At 45.0% G+C, this 15176-nt stretch overlaps 2 protein-coding genes across 3 annotated transcripts in view; one reads left to right on the top strand and one right to left on the bottom strand.

Moving 5' to 3' along the window:
* The window catches only part of SYN3 (synapsin III), a 176707-nt gene that overhangs the window by 80110 nt on the left and 81421 nt on the right, over positions 1-15176 (bottom strand). The window lies entirely within an intron of this gene.
* The window catches only part of TIMP3 (TIMP metallopeptidase inhibitor 3), a 39485-nt gene continuing 34628 nt past the window's right edge, over positions 10320-15176 (top strand). Inside the window, exon 1 of the mRNA XM_075051083.1 lies at positions 10320-10713. Coding sequence (XP_074907184.1) covers positions 10590-10713 — 124 coding nt within the window. The 5' untranslated portion in view covers positions 10320-10589. The remainder of the gene's footprint in view (positions 10714-15176) is intronic.

The following is a 15176-nucleotide window of genomic DNA, read 5'->3' as shown; positions in this document are numbered from 1 at the left end:
AGAAGGGCTCACAAAGCCCTGGAGGGGCTGTATATCGAGTTAGAAGCAGTCTTTAGAAAGCATGGCTGTGTGAGGCCTCAGTTATCATGGAACATGTTTTCTTGCATAATTCTTTTAGATTCTCCGAGGCCAGTAAATTTGAGACTGTAAATCTTCACGTGACCAGAGCATATGGCCTTAGAATAAGACATGGAGTGAATTACAGAGAGACAGCCTATCTTCTGCAGAATCTGATTAAGGGAATCCTTTGAGAACTATCCCTTACATGCAGCCATAGGCATGGCTTTAAAAGCTGCCCTCCCTCTTCTTTCCCAGAAATGCCTGACAGAATAAGGTTTTTTTTTTGCTGCACCAGCTTCTCTTCTTTTCTCCTTCCTATTCTCAAAAGCCTTTTCTCAAAGTAAAACTGAATGGCTATGTCTGCCTGTCCTTCAGATTATAGTTTCGGTGGAGTGGGGGGGAAGATTGTTTAAAGTAATCACATTGATACTTGTGGAAACACCTTAGGGGAGTTGGAGGCATTGTCTAAGTTAAGGAGCTAGGTTCTATCTCCACAAGGGGAAGGAAATGCTCTTGCATTCACTGGGAATAAGTTTTTGCTTCCTCCAGCCAGCTCTCTGTGGTGCTATTTGCTTACAGCCGTGCACAGCTAATGCTATACTAGCCCCTCTAGGCTAAGTTGCTGTTATATATGATGTTCAGAGGTGAAGGTTTATTCCAGATGGGGAAACCAATTTAAAATGAAGTAAAAAATTCCCTTCCTAGCCTGCTCATTCTCCTTCCATGAGGCAGGCTGTGCTCTTTTTGATGATCTTCCTTCTTTGGCACAATAAATTCCTTGAAACGAAAGTGACTTTATGTAAATATCAGTGGAAGAAGTTTTTCGCCAGCAGTAGATAATTTAATCTGAACAGTGGGAGAGAGAATTGCAATGCCTTTGGAAGGTATACCTATAGCTATCCTCTGAGATGAGGGAGACCAGATTAGTGACTTCTATTCTAGCTGTGCTAAGGATTTGCCTGCATTGAGCAGACCTCCATCCTTCCCTTCCCTTTCCACTCACTGAGGTTGTGGTGGTTCTGCTGAACTTGAACTGAGAGAAAAGGAAACAAGATTTTGGTTAAAAAATGCTTGGTTGTAATCTACAGAACATGAAGACATTGCTTAAATGAAAATACATAAAATGCTCGTCTATCTACTCTCTTTCATACTGTTGGGTGCTGGGGAAAGTCTGCTGGAAAGTCACTTCTCTGTTGGTAGACACTGCTGCTGCTCAGAGTCTTTTTTGGTTGTTTTCTATGAATTATCCCATGAGTAAAACTGTAGATCCCTCCTGTGCATTGCAGAACTTTTACACTGAGACCACTTTCCTCACTGACCTCAGCTAGGTGTCTAGGGAGAGCTCTCCTGCCTCCCTGGCTTGTATGGTGAGAACTCAATCTCTTCTTGCAGTTAGCTTTAAGCATTGCTTAAAATCGCTGCTGCAGATACTGGGAGATTGCAAGAACAGAAGCTATGCTGTGGAGCAGCCCCCCAGCCGACTGTCAGCCATAAGCACAAGAGTCGCAAGAGGAGAGGAGAGGAGACAGGAGAATGTGTTGTACTAAACTAGTATTGGACACCTGCTACCACTAAAAAAGTTCAGTACCCCTCCAGCCTCTTAGCACTTGTGATGAACCTGGAGCAGTCTAGGCTCCCACAGCAGGGCACCTGGGCTAACACAGAACCCCTGGCCAACACTCTGTGCAAAATTTGGTGGCACTGTTACTAAGAGTAGAGCTACAGAGAGGTGTTTTCTTGCTCAGGGCACATGCTCAAGCTTTGGTACCTTCATAGCTCAACTCCTGGTACGTAATCTGTAGATAACATTCAACACCTTTCTGCTTCCTGCTGGCTCTGGGTAGTTCTCGTTGCATTGGAAGTCCTTTCAGGGTAGTACCAGTGGGGTGCAAGCACATTTACCCACACAGCGTGCCTCACCTTCAGAAGAGCATCCCCACTGTGAGCTACCATGTTGCTCTTGCTACAAACTGAGTTAAAATCAAAAGGAGTTGAACTCTGTCAGTACAGGACACTGTTTTTTTAAGCTTCTGCTAGTAAAGCATGGGATCATAATCCTAGTCCTACAGTCCCTGGTAAAGATACTTCATTCAGTGCAAAGGAAAAACAGAGCACCTTTGCTCTGTTCCTCTTTCTTGGCTTCACCTTCAGGCATGCTGCATCTGGTTACAGATTAACTCTTGCTTCACAATACCTGTTATCACTCACAATGAAATGGAAACCTGGGCTACTTTGCTAAATGAACAGAAAGGTTCTGTAATTACACTGTGATGTCTTTCCATACTTCTCTGTCCCCCACTGAAACATCCCTCAGCACACAGAAAGGCACAACTAAGCGACAGAAGCCATCAGATTAAAGGAAATCAGGGCCATCAGATTAAGGGAAAGGGGAAGAGGGGCTGTAGATTGTTACCTCTGTCTTCAGTGGAGAAAGAATACTATTTTCACACATCTGTGCTAAATCAAACACTGATCTTTTCACTCCTGACGTTAATACATTAGGTGTGGAAATCACACTGCCAACCTGAAAAGGTCCTTTGATGAATGCATTGCTCTTCACTCAGGAAGAGCAAGACAATAAACAAATGACTGAGTCCTTGCTCCAGCCTGCAGATCTACCATCTCCTCATCTTTTGTCTCACACTGTACACCAAGATTTATGGGAAAAATTCCAAAAGAGTGAGGAAACAGAAGTGCTGCCTTTTGCTCCAGAGAAGAAAGAGATCTGTCCTTGAAGTCTCACATGAGAAATCCCCAGCTTCTACTGGCTGGGACCTTGAGTCTGTGTGGGAAGGCCCTGCCCTAAGTGAGCAGTCCGTTGCTGTTTAGAATATAGCATTGATTTGGGAACACAGGAACAAAAGCATTGAAAAAGTCAATTTGGATTTAAAAAAAAATCCTGTGCCAAGGCAACAATCTCTGTTGGAGTCTTCACATGGAGGAACTGCTTCTCACTTTTGACACCCATGTGCTGACATGCATGACAGGAATTGCTGAGTTCATTCCCTGCTGGGACACTATCCTCATCATTAGAGACTCTTCTTGTAACTCACACCTTTATTTGTAGTTTCAGGTGAGAAACTAGTAACAGCTGGACTATGGGGATGAAGTGACTGGCTTAATCTTGTAGGAAGCTTTTGCAGGTTGTGCAGAGAGAGGCAAGAGACCAACTTTTCCTGCAGCTGCACCTGTTCTGCAGGTAAAGAGAAGACCCTTCATTCAGACCTGACAGCCTGATGCTGAATCCAGGCTCATTAATGTAACAAAAAGAGGAATGCCAGCCCCCTGGTGCTGCTCTTTCTGCTTTTCACAAGTATGGTGATTTCAGAGGATTCCAACATGCTTTAAAACCAGTGGCACATCGTATGGACTGGCTGGCCTACTGCATATGGAGGGACTGTAGCTCCGGTAGCCTCAGGATAGTCTTAGAGATACAGGGTTATTGTGTCCTGCCTGGGATCTTTCTCTACCTCCCTATACTCACACAGTGTTGTGGAGACCACTGTACCCTGACAGTGCCCTCTGATGTGTAGGAGAAGGGGAGAAAGATTATGCTGGGAGATGAGGAAGTGGGCTCAGTCCGTGTCCTCAGAAGGCTCGTGAGAGGGAGCAAGGTGAGGGGAGAAGGAGCTGGTTGCTCAACATGCCAAAAAGGTCATATCCTCAGGCCAGTCATCTCCCCTCCAGAGAGAGGCTGTATTCAGCCCTCCTGCTCCTCTGTGGCTGTTCTTCACTGTGAGAAGCCAGGCCGACTCTTGAGAGAAGACCAGGGATGCAGTGGCCAGCCATGTTCAGTGACAAAAATGGGAAATAGGAAAATGAAATTCTGGACTGTGCCAGGAGGAATGAAAAGCAGCAATACACTCCCTTACCACTGCCGAGCAGAGTAAACCTTATCACAGGGAGAACAACCTGCTGTGAGCAGAGAGACTTGCCAGTCTGCCAGGCTCTCTCTCTGCTAAACATCAGGGAGCTATTCGGACCCCCCTCAAATACACCCAGCAACTGCAGTGGCCAGTACGCAAATGCAAACCCTCTCTCACAGAAAGAGTCATTTCCTGTACAGTACCTAGGAGGAGGCACTATGAGTAACTGATATTACAGTGAGAGAGAGAAGGTGTAAGTAAATGCTGTCCCACACTTGAATTTGGGCAGGACATTAAGGCTATAGTGAAAGAAAGCAATGATATCTCTGATGACCACACCAACGTTTAGGCTTTTGTCTCACCAAAAGGAAGGCTTGCCCCATAGCTACTCATGGAGCTGATGCATGGAGCAGACGTTACTGCTTTTCTGCATTGACCCCTTCTTCCTAAAACTCCCTTTCAAGGCCTCTACAGAGATATTGTCGTCTTCAAGTTATGCTGATAGAAACGTCAAACCTCGATTGCAGCCATGAATCTGCTCATGAACTCTGCTGGCCACAATGCCACAGAGCTGCCTTAAAGCTCTCTTAAAAATGTGAGGCATTCCAGTCATTTTAATTACTGTGCATTGCATAAGCCAGAAACCAGTTCATACAAAGGAACAACAGAAAAGTGATTTTCAATCGCTCTCACTCTCTTCTCTGCTTAGTGCAAGCCTCCAGAGCTCTGGGAACACCAGCTCTTATTACCATTTGAAGCACTTCATCTATCTGAAATCTCTTTGTTCAGTCACTTAAAGCTATTGATGCAGTTTAGAAGGGCTTAAAAAAGAAAAAACAAAACTTCAATTTGGAAATGGCTACAGCAGCATGAAAGCAAAACAAGAGAAATGGAAAAACTTATTATAAACAAAAATGAGAGAAAATTAATTGCTTGGAATAAGGCACAGGCAGGTAGATCCAAGCAAATCACGTTGTGTCCTCCCTCCCTGGACTCTGTCAGACCATCTAATCACAGCCTCCTGGCTTGAACCCTGCATGGTACTGAGCCCTTTGGCCCTGATCCAGAAATGCACTTAAGCTTATATTTAACTTCGTGCATGTAAATGGTCCTGTTGACTTCAGTAGAGCATCTTGTGTGCTTAAAGTTGAACATGTGCCTTAGTGTTTTGCTGGATTGGGGCCAAAGAGCGCAGTCATGTGCAGGAAACATTTTCAGCTTGATAAGGCTGTTAAAAGATATTTCCTGGTTGCCCTTCTCTAGCTGATGCCACATCACAGTCTGACCGGAGGATCCCTGCGCTACAGAGATGGTGATTTCATATTCTACAATCCTTTATAACATAATGCTCCTGGCGACACATGGTGCCTATGGTCTACTTCAAGGCTGGGCGCTCTCGGTAAGCACAATCTGTAAAGGATCCTTGAAGACTGAACACAGTATAGAACCGTTAGAGGTGATGAAGGTTTAATGGTGTACCTCTAATTAAAAGCTTGGGAATGGGATAGAGTGTTACCTATGTCTGGCTTGCAGACAGGAAGGTGACATAATTCCTTTGCAACCTCAGAGAAAGAGATCAAATTAATTTTTTTCATACGTATTTATAGAATCAAAGACATTTTTGAAGAAAGAACCTTCTAATTTTAAGCAGCATATGAAGTTCACTGATAAAACGGTGGAATTAATAGAGGAGGACTTTTTCCAACCTTTTTCACACTTACAAATCATTGCAAATACAAACATTTTAAACAAAACAGCCTTCTCAAAGGACAGTGTCAGAAAAAAACAGATATTCTGAAAAAGAAACAGATAATCAGGAAATACAAGAATCTTTTTCTAATGCAATGCATGGCCACTCTCTACTGCCCTATGAGATGGTGTGAGTGTGCTGTAAAAAAGGACATGAGATGGCTCTGAAAACACCTATCCTTTCCCACTTGCTGTATAAAAGCAGAATAACAATGATATCTCCTAGAGGGTGTGATGCTGAGCTGGTGTAAAAGGTATGAGGATCATCAGCTTCAAGAAAATTTTTAGTATGAGAGGAGGCTTTTGAGCAACTTGGCAGCTTGACAATTTAGAATGCTAATGGCAGGACTCCACGCTCATGAATCAAGTCAAGTTACTGTGGAAAAGTTAAAATGGAAAAATGCCCATACTTCAGAAGCTTTCAAAATCAATATATTGTTAAGGAGGTGGCAGGACTGTTTGGACTGCAGGCTGAAGTCTCCTGACTTCATTCATGCCATGCTCAGTTTAAGCCAGCTGAGGTCTGGTGATGAGCTGGAGTGTTTTCAGCCACTACATGTATCAGGATTTTTTTCCTATGGTGGTGGTGGTAGTGGGGGGTATTTATCTCTCTCTCTCTTTCTCTCTTTATTTCTTTTATCCTCCCTTCCTCCCTCCCTTCCTGCCTTTCTTTCTCTATTTTTTTGGCCAGCAGTTCCTGTAGTTTGATGAAGCCCTTCTGTACTACTTACATTCAGATGCTTTTGTCAGTTCTGAAGCAGCCGGCATCCCTCACAATGAAATGTGATCAGAAGGAAAGTGAATATGCCTTCAGTTCATTTACAGCAACACCTCATGCCTCTTGAAGGAATATCCCAAAGTGCTTTTAACTCAGCCTCTGCAGCTAGCTCTGGGATGGTCCTTTCCAGCCACAAGCAGGACTTGTGGAAGGAAATTGATATTGTTAATATGCTCCTGATGTAAACTGCCGTGAGTATCTATGGAAGCAGAAGGTAGTTCTCTCTCCTGAAATTTAATTAAGACACCCAGCTTAACACCTTTCCTTTTCCAGAGTCGGTTCTTTAGAGATGGCAAGGAACATAGCTTCATCCGCAAAAAATGCAGCCATCTCTTGCAGCACAGTGCCCCCTAGCACCGTCTCTGCACATTCGTGCAGGATGGAGGGAAGAAGGCCGCTTTGCTCAGTCAAGAACACCTGCAGGACATGGCTTTCCCTGGGAATTTTCACACCAACTATTGACACAGCCCAGTCATGCTTAGCCTGTGGGATCCGACAAGATCACAGCATGAAGTGGTGTGGCTGCCCGGTAAAGCAGAGAGATCCTTAATTGTGTTCAACAGTGCGTTCTTGGTGGAGGACTGGAATAACACAGATTTCTTTATTTGGTGACATTAACCAAATGTGAACTCTAATTTTCTCATGTGAAGATCAATGTCTTTATTTTCTCCTCCTTTCTCTGCTACATTTTTTATGGCCATATAAGGCTTAAAGTTTTATTTAGGCAAAGGAGAGATGAATGCTAGTTTTTATTTTATTTTTTCCCTTTGCAGTTTCTCCCACGCAGACAGGGCATAGAGCGGGAATTCAGATAGATCCTTTCAGTTCCTTCATTGATGTTCTGTGTTACTTCAACACCATTATCAAAATTTTCTCATATAAATAAAGTCAGAACCCCTGCCTGGCTCTTCCAGAATGCACTTTCCTGGTAGGTCTCAAAGGAGAGAGGCCAATATTAAATATCTAATAGATATTGTTAGAGGATAATATACAATATCTCTATTTACAGATGATAAAGTGAATGTACAGGCAGGTTAAATGATTTACCAAGGCCTCCCAGCAGGTCACTGGCCAGACTGAGCTGTCCTGAGTATTATTGACCTCTGATTTACAAAAATAAAGCACTCTGGTTTCTGTATATTAAGTGTATCCTTTAAGTGGCAAATAAATAGTTATTATTGTACAGTATCCAGTTCTGGTTGAAAAACCTGCATCTCTACTTCTATAGAGAAGTTAATCTCTTTGAAAAAGAATATCTAAGCGTCAAAAATGCAGCTGAATCACCTAAGCCCTAACTGACCGAACACAGGTACCACCACTCCAGGCAATGTTAATACATGCATTAAAAAATTTCTGGATCACCTCTCAAATAGTGGTATAGAAGATAGTGGTAAGCCTTGCGACACACACAGCTTGCACACCATCCCTTCCAAACAGATGTGTCCTGCTACTGGATCAAGCTGTGGCTCTCCTTTTCATCCTGAAAAGTAATGGCAGATTACTTCTCTGGGTTATATCTGAAAAGTGAACTAGTTCCTGTAATCAGCACAAACTTGGTGTTACTTTAACAAGCTTGGTCATTCTCCTGGTAAATGAGCTACTTCTGTGCTTTGGAGGGCCTTGTGTAACTTCTAGCCCCCTTCCTCTTCCTTTTCAGAAATTGAGAAGATGACTGAAGGGTTTGTTTTTCAGTCTCCTCTGAATGTCTTCTGCATCTGTTTGTTTATTATAGTCACTCTTAGCATTCACACAGCACCCAACATCTTTAAAGCTTATTACGAAGCATTCAGCTTGTTAGTCCTCAGAACACGCAGGAAAGGTGTTATTATAGAAATGAAGAAACATACTCAGAGGAGTTACTTGGCCAGAGAGTGAAGGGAGGTGGTGCTGGAGCTGGGATTATCATCTAGTTGTGTGTGTGCCAAACTCTCCCTCATTTACACCAGTGTCAGGTTATGGAATAACTCCACTTCTCTCAGATACTGATCTGAGTTGTTGATAGTCCGGGTGTATCATGATGTTGGTGATATCAAACTTTTACAACAACAAAGAAAAAATGAAAGTGCCAGACACACCTAATTTTTCTTCCGTGTTACCTGCTGAGGTTGGTGGAGTTGTTCCTTGTTTACACCCAGTGAGACTGAAATGACAGTCCAATCTGACGGATTCAACTTCAGATGTAGTACCTTGAGCAGACAGTCCAAGTACCTAAGGAGTTTTTTGCATAGGGTTTCTCACATTGCAATTTGGAGCCCAACGATTCAGACAGCTACGTGTCTAAATTGAATGTCCTGTTTAATAATCTGCCTCATATGTACTTATATGACCCGTTAGCACCTCAACACCATCTATTTTTTTTTTTAGTGTGTTCACTAATACACATTCCTGTGAAGCTCCCATCACTATTATCCCCATTACACAGATTGGGATTGGAAGTACGGTGAGGCAAAGCTGTCACACAGCTTGTCTGTGTCACAGCACGAGTAGGAGCCTGTGTTTCCCACTGTTAGTACTGTAACCTTGATCTCTACTAGCAACACCCATCTTGAAGCTTTTGTGTACCGATGTTCCAAATAAAAGCCTGTGTTTCCGTAAGACTGGAGGTTTAAATTTTATATGGACGGTGTGATTAAAGAAAAGGTGTAGGCAGGCTGTGCTTCACCCAGATGGAGCAGAATTGTAAATCTGAAGACTTAGCTGACTATTTAGAAATTTAGGACAGCTGGTCCTGGGCCTTTAATACCAGCATAATTTATAACTAGACATGCTTAAGTCTTGTAAACCCCGTGGAAAGTACTCTGACATTATATACACTGGTTTGATACCGTGATTAATCACCTCTCAGTCCCCTTTGCAGGATAATAAGGCTGTCTGTATCTTGCAGCTGGCAATCTTCTTCCTTACAGTCCCAGCTCTTCTATAACATTTACATTTCTACAGCTGATAGAAATTTACGGTTCCAAAAGGGGATAAGGGAAAAACAAAACAAACAGGACTTTTCTGTAAAATCCGCTAAAGCTGCTCTGCTAAAATATACTTTGAGATTAAATGTTGGGAGTGCCGGGGTAGATACGACACTGCTTTTTCTGGCTCGGTTTTTGCAGTTTATGACCCCTTTCTGACCGAAAGCCCTGAGAAGGGGAAGTGATGGGTGGTGGTGTGACAGGAGAAGGAGCATTTGAGCAGGATTAAAAAAACCGCAGGATGAAATCCTGGTTTACAGTTCAGCTAGGTCTTGCCCTTCTTTTCCTCCGTCCTCCTTCCACTGCCTATTGAAAAAGCAGCAACACACTGCACTCCTCTTGTGTTTTCTGAAAGCCCTTTAGAACGCTATTTCACCGCCTCCAGTTTAAAACCAGCTTGCAGACAGCCGAGACGCTTCCGAGGGAAACAGCCCGAGCTTTCCAAGCGAACAACAAACCCCGCGTCTGTTTTCCAGGTGCCTCTTCGCGCCCTGAGGTGCGGAACGGGCCGGCTGAGGGGAAGGCAGGTCCTGACCGGGGCGGGGGGGGGGGGAAAACTCCTCGGGGCCAGACCCGTCCGGGCACTGACGGCCACCGGACGGATAACTCGGCGATACCTCGGAGGTACAACTAGTTTTTAAGAGTTTCAACCCGTCCCCGGCGGCGGGAAAGGGACGTAGGCTGAGGGACGGGGACTTCTCCTCAGAGCGGCCGGCTACCTGCCCAACCGCCCGCCCGCGCGCGCGCCCGGCGCTCCCCGCACTATTCCGTATAAGGCGCTGAAGCGGCGGCCCCGCCCCCGGCCCCGCTGGCCTCTCCCGCCGATGAGGTAATGCGGGGCTCCCATTGGTCGGGGGAGGCGGCGCCCCCGGAGCCCGAGAGGGCGCGATCGAGGCTATAACTCCGCGCACCGGCCCGCCGCGGCGCAGCGCAGCTCCGCACCGCTCGGCATCCCCCCGCCGCTGGCAGCCGCGGACCTGCCGTGCCCTCAGGCTTGCACCGGCGAAGGCTGCGCTGCCGAGGCCAGCGAGACAGAGAGGGGCAGTGCGAGGAGGCAGGCAGGCAGGCAGTAGCGGCGCGCGGGCTGTTAGGAAGCGAGAATAAAAAGCCCGGCGAACGGAACGGCGGCTGCCCTCCTGCTCCGCAGAAGTGAGGAGGCACCTCGGGGGCAACATGACGGCGTGGCTGAGCTTCCTCGTCGTGTTCCTCTGCAGCTGGAGCCTGCGGGACTTGGTGGTGGAGGCTTGCACTTGCGTCCCCATCCACCCGCAGGACGCTTTCTGCAACTCCGACATCGGTAAGTGCCGAGGGCGGGCGGCGCCTCCTCGTCCCTCAGCCGCCCCGGGGTGAGGCGGGCCCCGCCCGGGGGCTGCGAGGGCTCCCTGAGGTGAGGGGAAGCCGAGGCTCCTCGCCTCAGGAGGTGGCACCTGCCCCGCTGCTGCGAAGCCCGTGTGTCTAGAAAGTTCTGCGGGACCCTCGGGGGGAGCGGGCGGCAGTCAGGCTGTCGCCAGGAGCGAGCCTTCGTCCTGCAAGTCACCCACTGAAAAGAGAGGTGGGGGGGGGTTAAAGCGGTGAGGGGTGACCTGACCTTTCAAGGTAGGTTATGGCTCCGTAGCTGCTGCCTACGCCTGGGTTTAGGAAGAGGGGAGGCGTGTGGTGGCAGACCCTCACCCAGCCCTCCTGAGGGGCGGCGGGGAGCGAGGCAGCAGGTCCTGTCCCACGGCACTGGCAGCAGCCGCTCCGAGCGATACTTCAAAGAAATCAGTAATTGTAAGAGCGGCTTGTTTCCTACAGCAGGACGAAAACACAACTGGGGGTGTGGGTGGCCAAAATTTCCTCCACAACCTGGTGACAAATAATAGGAGGCAGGATTAGGACGGGTTCTCTCCAGCCAGCAAACTGCCTGTGGGGGTTGGTGTTGGAAGGTGCGGCTCACGTAGGCTTGTGGTGCTGTGCCGGTAACTTCAGGAAGGGCTGGAGAAGCAGGTAACAAGTGCATTCAAGATGCAGGCTTTCTGCATGCTCCGTTGTGATCTTTGCAGCTGCGGAGGTATGCAAACGTTCATGCTTTTTGGAAAGTTGAAACGCTTTTATTGGATCCTGGCTGATGTTCTCTGTTATGGGCTTTAGCATCCCTAGGGGTCTTCACTACACTAACTTTAGATAGGGGACAAAGGGAACACCCGTAATCTCTGAGGAGGAGGTAATGGAGACTCTGGTCTCAAGTCCTTTAGTTTGTTTGTAGCCAAGGGTGATTAACCAAATACGGTTGCTGCTTGGTAAGTGTCCTGTGACAAAGTATATGAAATCATTTAGTGGTGTCCTTTGAGTTAATACTGGACACATGTCCACATAACAGTAAATACAGGCTGTCACTTAAGCAGTCCTGAGTGGACTGCATGAGTGAAGTCTACTTGCATCTCTGTAGGTTGTCTTAGTAGCACAGTGTAAAAGGTGTTGGGGCATTTTGTGCTGCTGGTACCCACACGGTACTGACTCCAAGTAGAGTCTGCAAAGAAATCCTTCTGGCAACTGCTCTGGAAGTCAAATAGAAAATAATTCTCACTGCAGCAGAACACCCATTGCTATGAACTCTGCCAGTGGCTCTTTCTAGTTAGCCAAGCTTACTGGCAAAAAAAAAATCTCTCTCTCTTGCCTTTAACTCTTCTAGAGAAACTGCAGTTATGCCTGGTTATTCGTGTCTAGTTTATATAGTGTATCTGCTCTTGAATGCCAAAAAAAATTACATGTTAAAAGTGCTGGGAAGGTTACAGTTTGCTTCAGTGATGATAGCCTGGAAAATATTTATAAAATAGTTTTCTACTGGGGAATTCTTCCAGGAAACTACACTATTCAAAGTTCTGTTGCCATTTTCATAGTTTGGATCAAGCGTGCCACCTAGGTGGTAACTGCCAGGGAGATTGTACTTGCTGTGAAAGTGAGACTGGGAAACCATTTTTCCACAGCTAAAGCTGATGACAGCATGTGGCCTTCATTAGCTGCATTTTGGGAGAAGGTCTACTTTCTTGCTCTGATTAGGTCATGTTATACTAGATTAAGGGTAATTTTCAGTTTAATTCAACTTCTTAAAGTGGTGTTGAATAAATTTTTGTTATGAATACACACTGACAGTATGTTTTTGCTAGATGCATAAGTGACTAGGAGTATGGTAAGCTACAAAGTTTCATATAACAGTGCTCCTAAACTTCAGGGCACAAAGTTTTTCTGTTTTCTGCTCTGATATCTGGTTGAGTTCAAAGTCATCTGCTTCATCTCTTCTTTCTCTCTTCTGGACTTTTCATTACTTCTCACGCCTTGGCTTTGCTCTGAGACATAGTAATTCAAAAAGTTGTTGTCTGGGGCTGTCATGCCTTCAGACATCACAGCAATGCAAAGGATGCAAAGCACAAGGGGAAAGAGCAACTCATTCTAGCAGATTACTTAAATGCAAGTTTGGTTAAGACTTTGTGTGATGGGTTGAAGCAAAAGTAAATCCTTACATTTGCTAGAACTGTCTGGAAAATGTGATGTTTCTGTGGGCTGATTTTAGTAAATGCTGTCATGTTCTTCATGTGCTGAAAGGGCAAAAAGTGCACTAAAGCTTTCTGGCTCTGGAGGAGTTAATCATCTCCATGGAAACTGATGGCAGTGTACTAGTGCAGTGTTTAGACAGACTAAACTACACACTGGGTTATAAAACACATTGTGGGGAAGAAAGGGACTTGGCAGCAAGTTTTTATCGCTCTTGAAACTCCTGACAAAATACCAGCTCAAAAGGGAGGAGTCAATGCAGTAAGAGCTGGAGCAAAAGAGCTTTTTAAAATAGCTCCTAAAACAATACCAGAAATTAACTAGCTAGGTGGCAGCCTAGGAGAGGCTTTTCATCTCCAGAAGCACTGAATTTTGAAGAAAGAGAAAACTTTTAATTTAGGAGTGTAATGCAAACCCTTACTGTTGGTCTTTCATGCCTAGCCAGTGAAGTCCCACTCTCCTCCTTTAATCTGATCTCACTAGACATTTAATTTTTGATCGTCCTGTGGCTCAGTTCTGATACAGCCTCCCAACTCTGCAGTCATTAGAAGGTTTTAATCTTTACAGAAACAGATGGTCAAATAAACCTATTGGAAAGGGAAGGATTTCAATATGTACATCCTTTGGAAGTGAAGGTTGTGGTCTTCTAAAGGAAGCTTGGACTCCATACACAACAATAATTTTTTTTAATTAAAAAAAAGAGCAGGGAGGGGTGGAAGACGAATGAGTGCCAGACTGGTCACAAGGGGTCTTTTCACTCAGCCTGAGTGTTCCAGCATGATGAATGGAGCAAAAGTGAAGAGGTGTGTCTCATCTGGCCCTCCAAGTTCAATCAATAATAAAATTGTGGTTTTAACTCTTGGCTTTCTTTCTTTAACTGGATTGATAAGTGCCAGAATAGGCAGTACAATAATGAGACCAACAGCAAGACAAACAGCAACTGCTATGACTTGCCATCTGAACTTTGCTTCCTCCACTCCCGCCCCCTGCCTACCACCCCTTCCAGATGTGAATATTTTTCTTTTGTTGGAATTAAGAGACCTTTTGAAAGAACAGACACCAGGCATGCTTTGTTCTATTGTGACAAAGCTGTGACATTTCCAGCTGGACATAGCTGACATGAAAAGGGCTTGTTTGTCCTTTTTTTGCAGGAGCAGCAGGAACTTTTGAGCTTGGCTGCTGAATGTTGCATTCACAGGTTTGGAAAAACACCTCCTGCTTGGCCCCCTCTGCCCCACCTCCCTTTCAAAAAAAAAAAAAAAAAAAAAAGAAAAAAGAGAAAAATATGTGAAATTGCAGTCTGGATTTTGACAAACCAGTCTGCAAGTGATAAAGAAAGTACTTTGTCCACTCCACACCTATCTCACTTTCATCTCATGCATATACTTCAGAAAAGAGCTATGGCACTACTTGTTGTCTCTCACCTAAGTTCAAAGGAGCTCAAAATAACATTCCTTTCTATAGTTTGTTTTGGGGGAAGAAATACCTGTTTCAGCAAGGATGCTGGTGGGTAGTGCTCCTCTCTGTTCTGAATAACCTCACTCTTGGTGAGTTGGAGTTGGCAAGCTTTGGGGAGGTGAAGGTAAGCTCTTAGAGTCCCTCAGTACTAAAGAAGTCATTCATTTCTCCATCCTGCCATACCCATAGCACTGAGTTCACAACACCTGCAGTGACTAGCCTCCTTTGAACTGAGAATGTGGTACGAGAAGAGCAAGAAACAGCAGAGGAGGAATTTGTTTGACCCGAAGTCTAAGCACCTAATTGAAAACCTGCCCATTTTCTTTCTCTGGTTTTCTTGAATTGATCATTCCACCTTCTCACTAATAAGCTAAAAGAGCCGATGAACTTGATCATACATGAGATTTTGAACACGCATTCTTTGCTTTGACATAAACTCTGTAGTAAGGTCAAATGTGCTGTCTTAAGTAAGGTCTGCCACATTAATTTAAAAATTAAAGTAAACCAGTTTCAATTAATTATTATACCGATCTTTTGAGTTGAGGTGAATTTAAAACAATTTTGGGGGGTTACTTGTCATGATAATGGTTGCAAAAGTGTTGTATCCACTATGGAATCAGACTTTTGTTGAGGAAGTAATGATGTGGTTTTGTTTTTAGACTGGACTTCCCTTCGAGGCATTTTAGAAGCAGGAAATCTGAGAAGTGTCCCGTAAAGCTTTAAAACAAAACAAAACCCCCTGTGAATTCCATTTTACATTGGAAGAAATTG

Source organism: Buteo buteo, chromosome 19 (assembly GCF_964188355.1).
Source record: "Buteo buteo chromosome 19, bButBut1.hap1.1, whole genome shotgun sequence".
Lineage (NCBI taxonomy): Eukaryota > Metazoa > Chordata > Aves > Accipitriformes > Accipitridae > Buteo > Buteo buteo.
The sequence above is the reverse complement of the archived record's forward strand: the minus strand, read 5'-3'. Positions and strand labels throughout refer to the sequence as shown.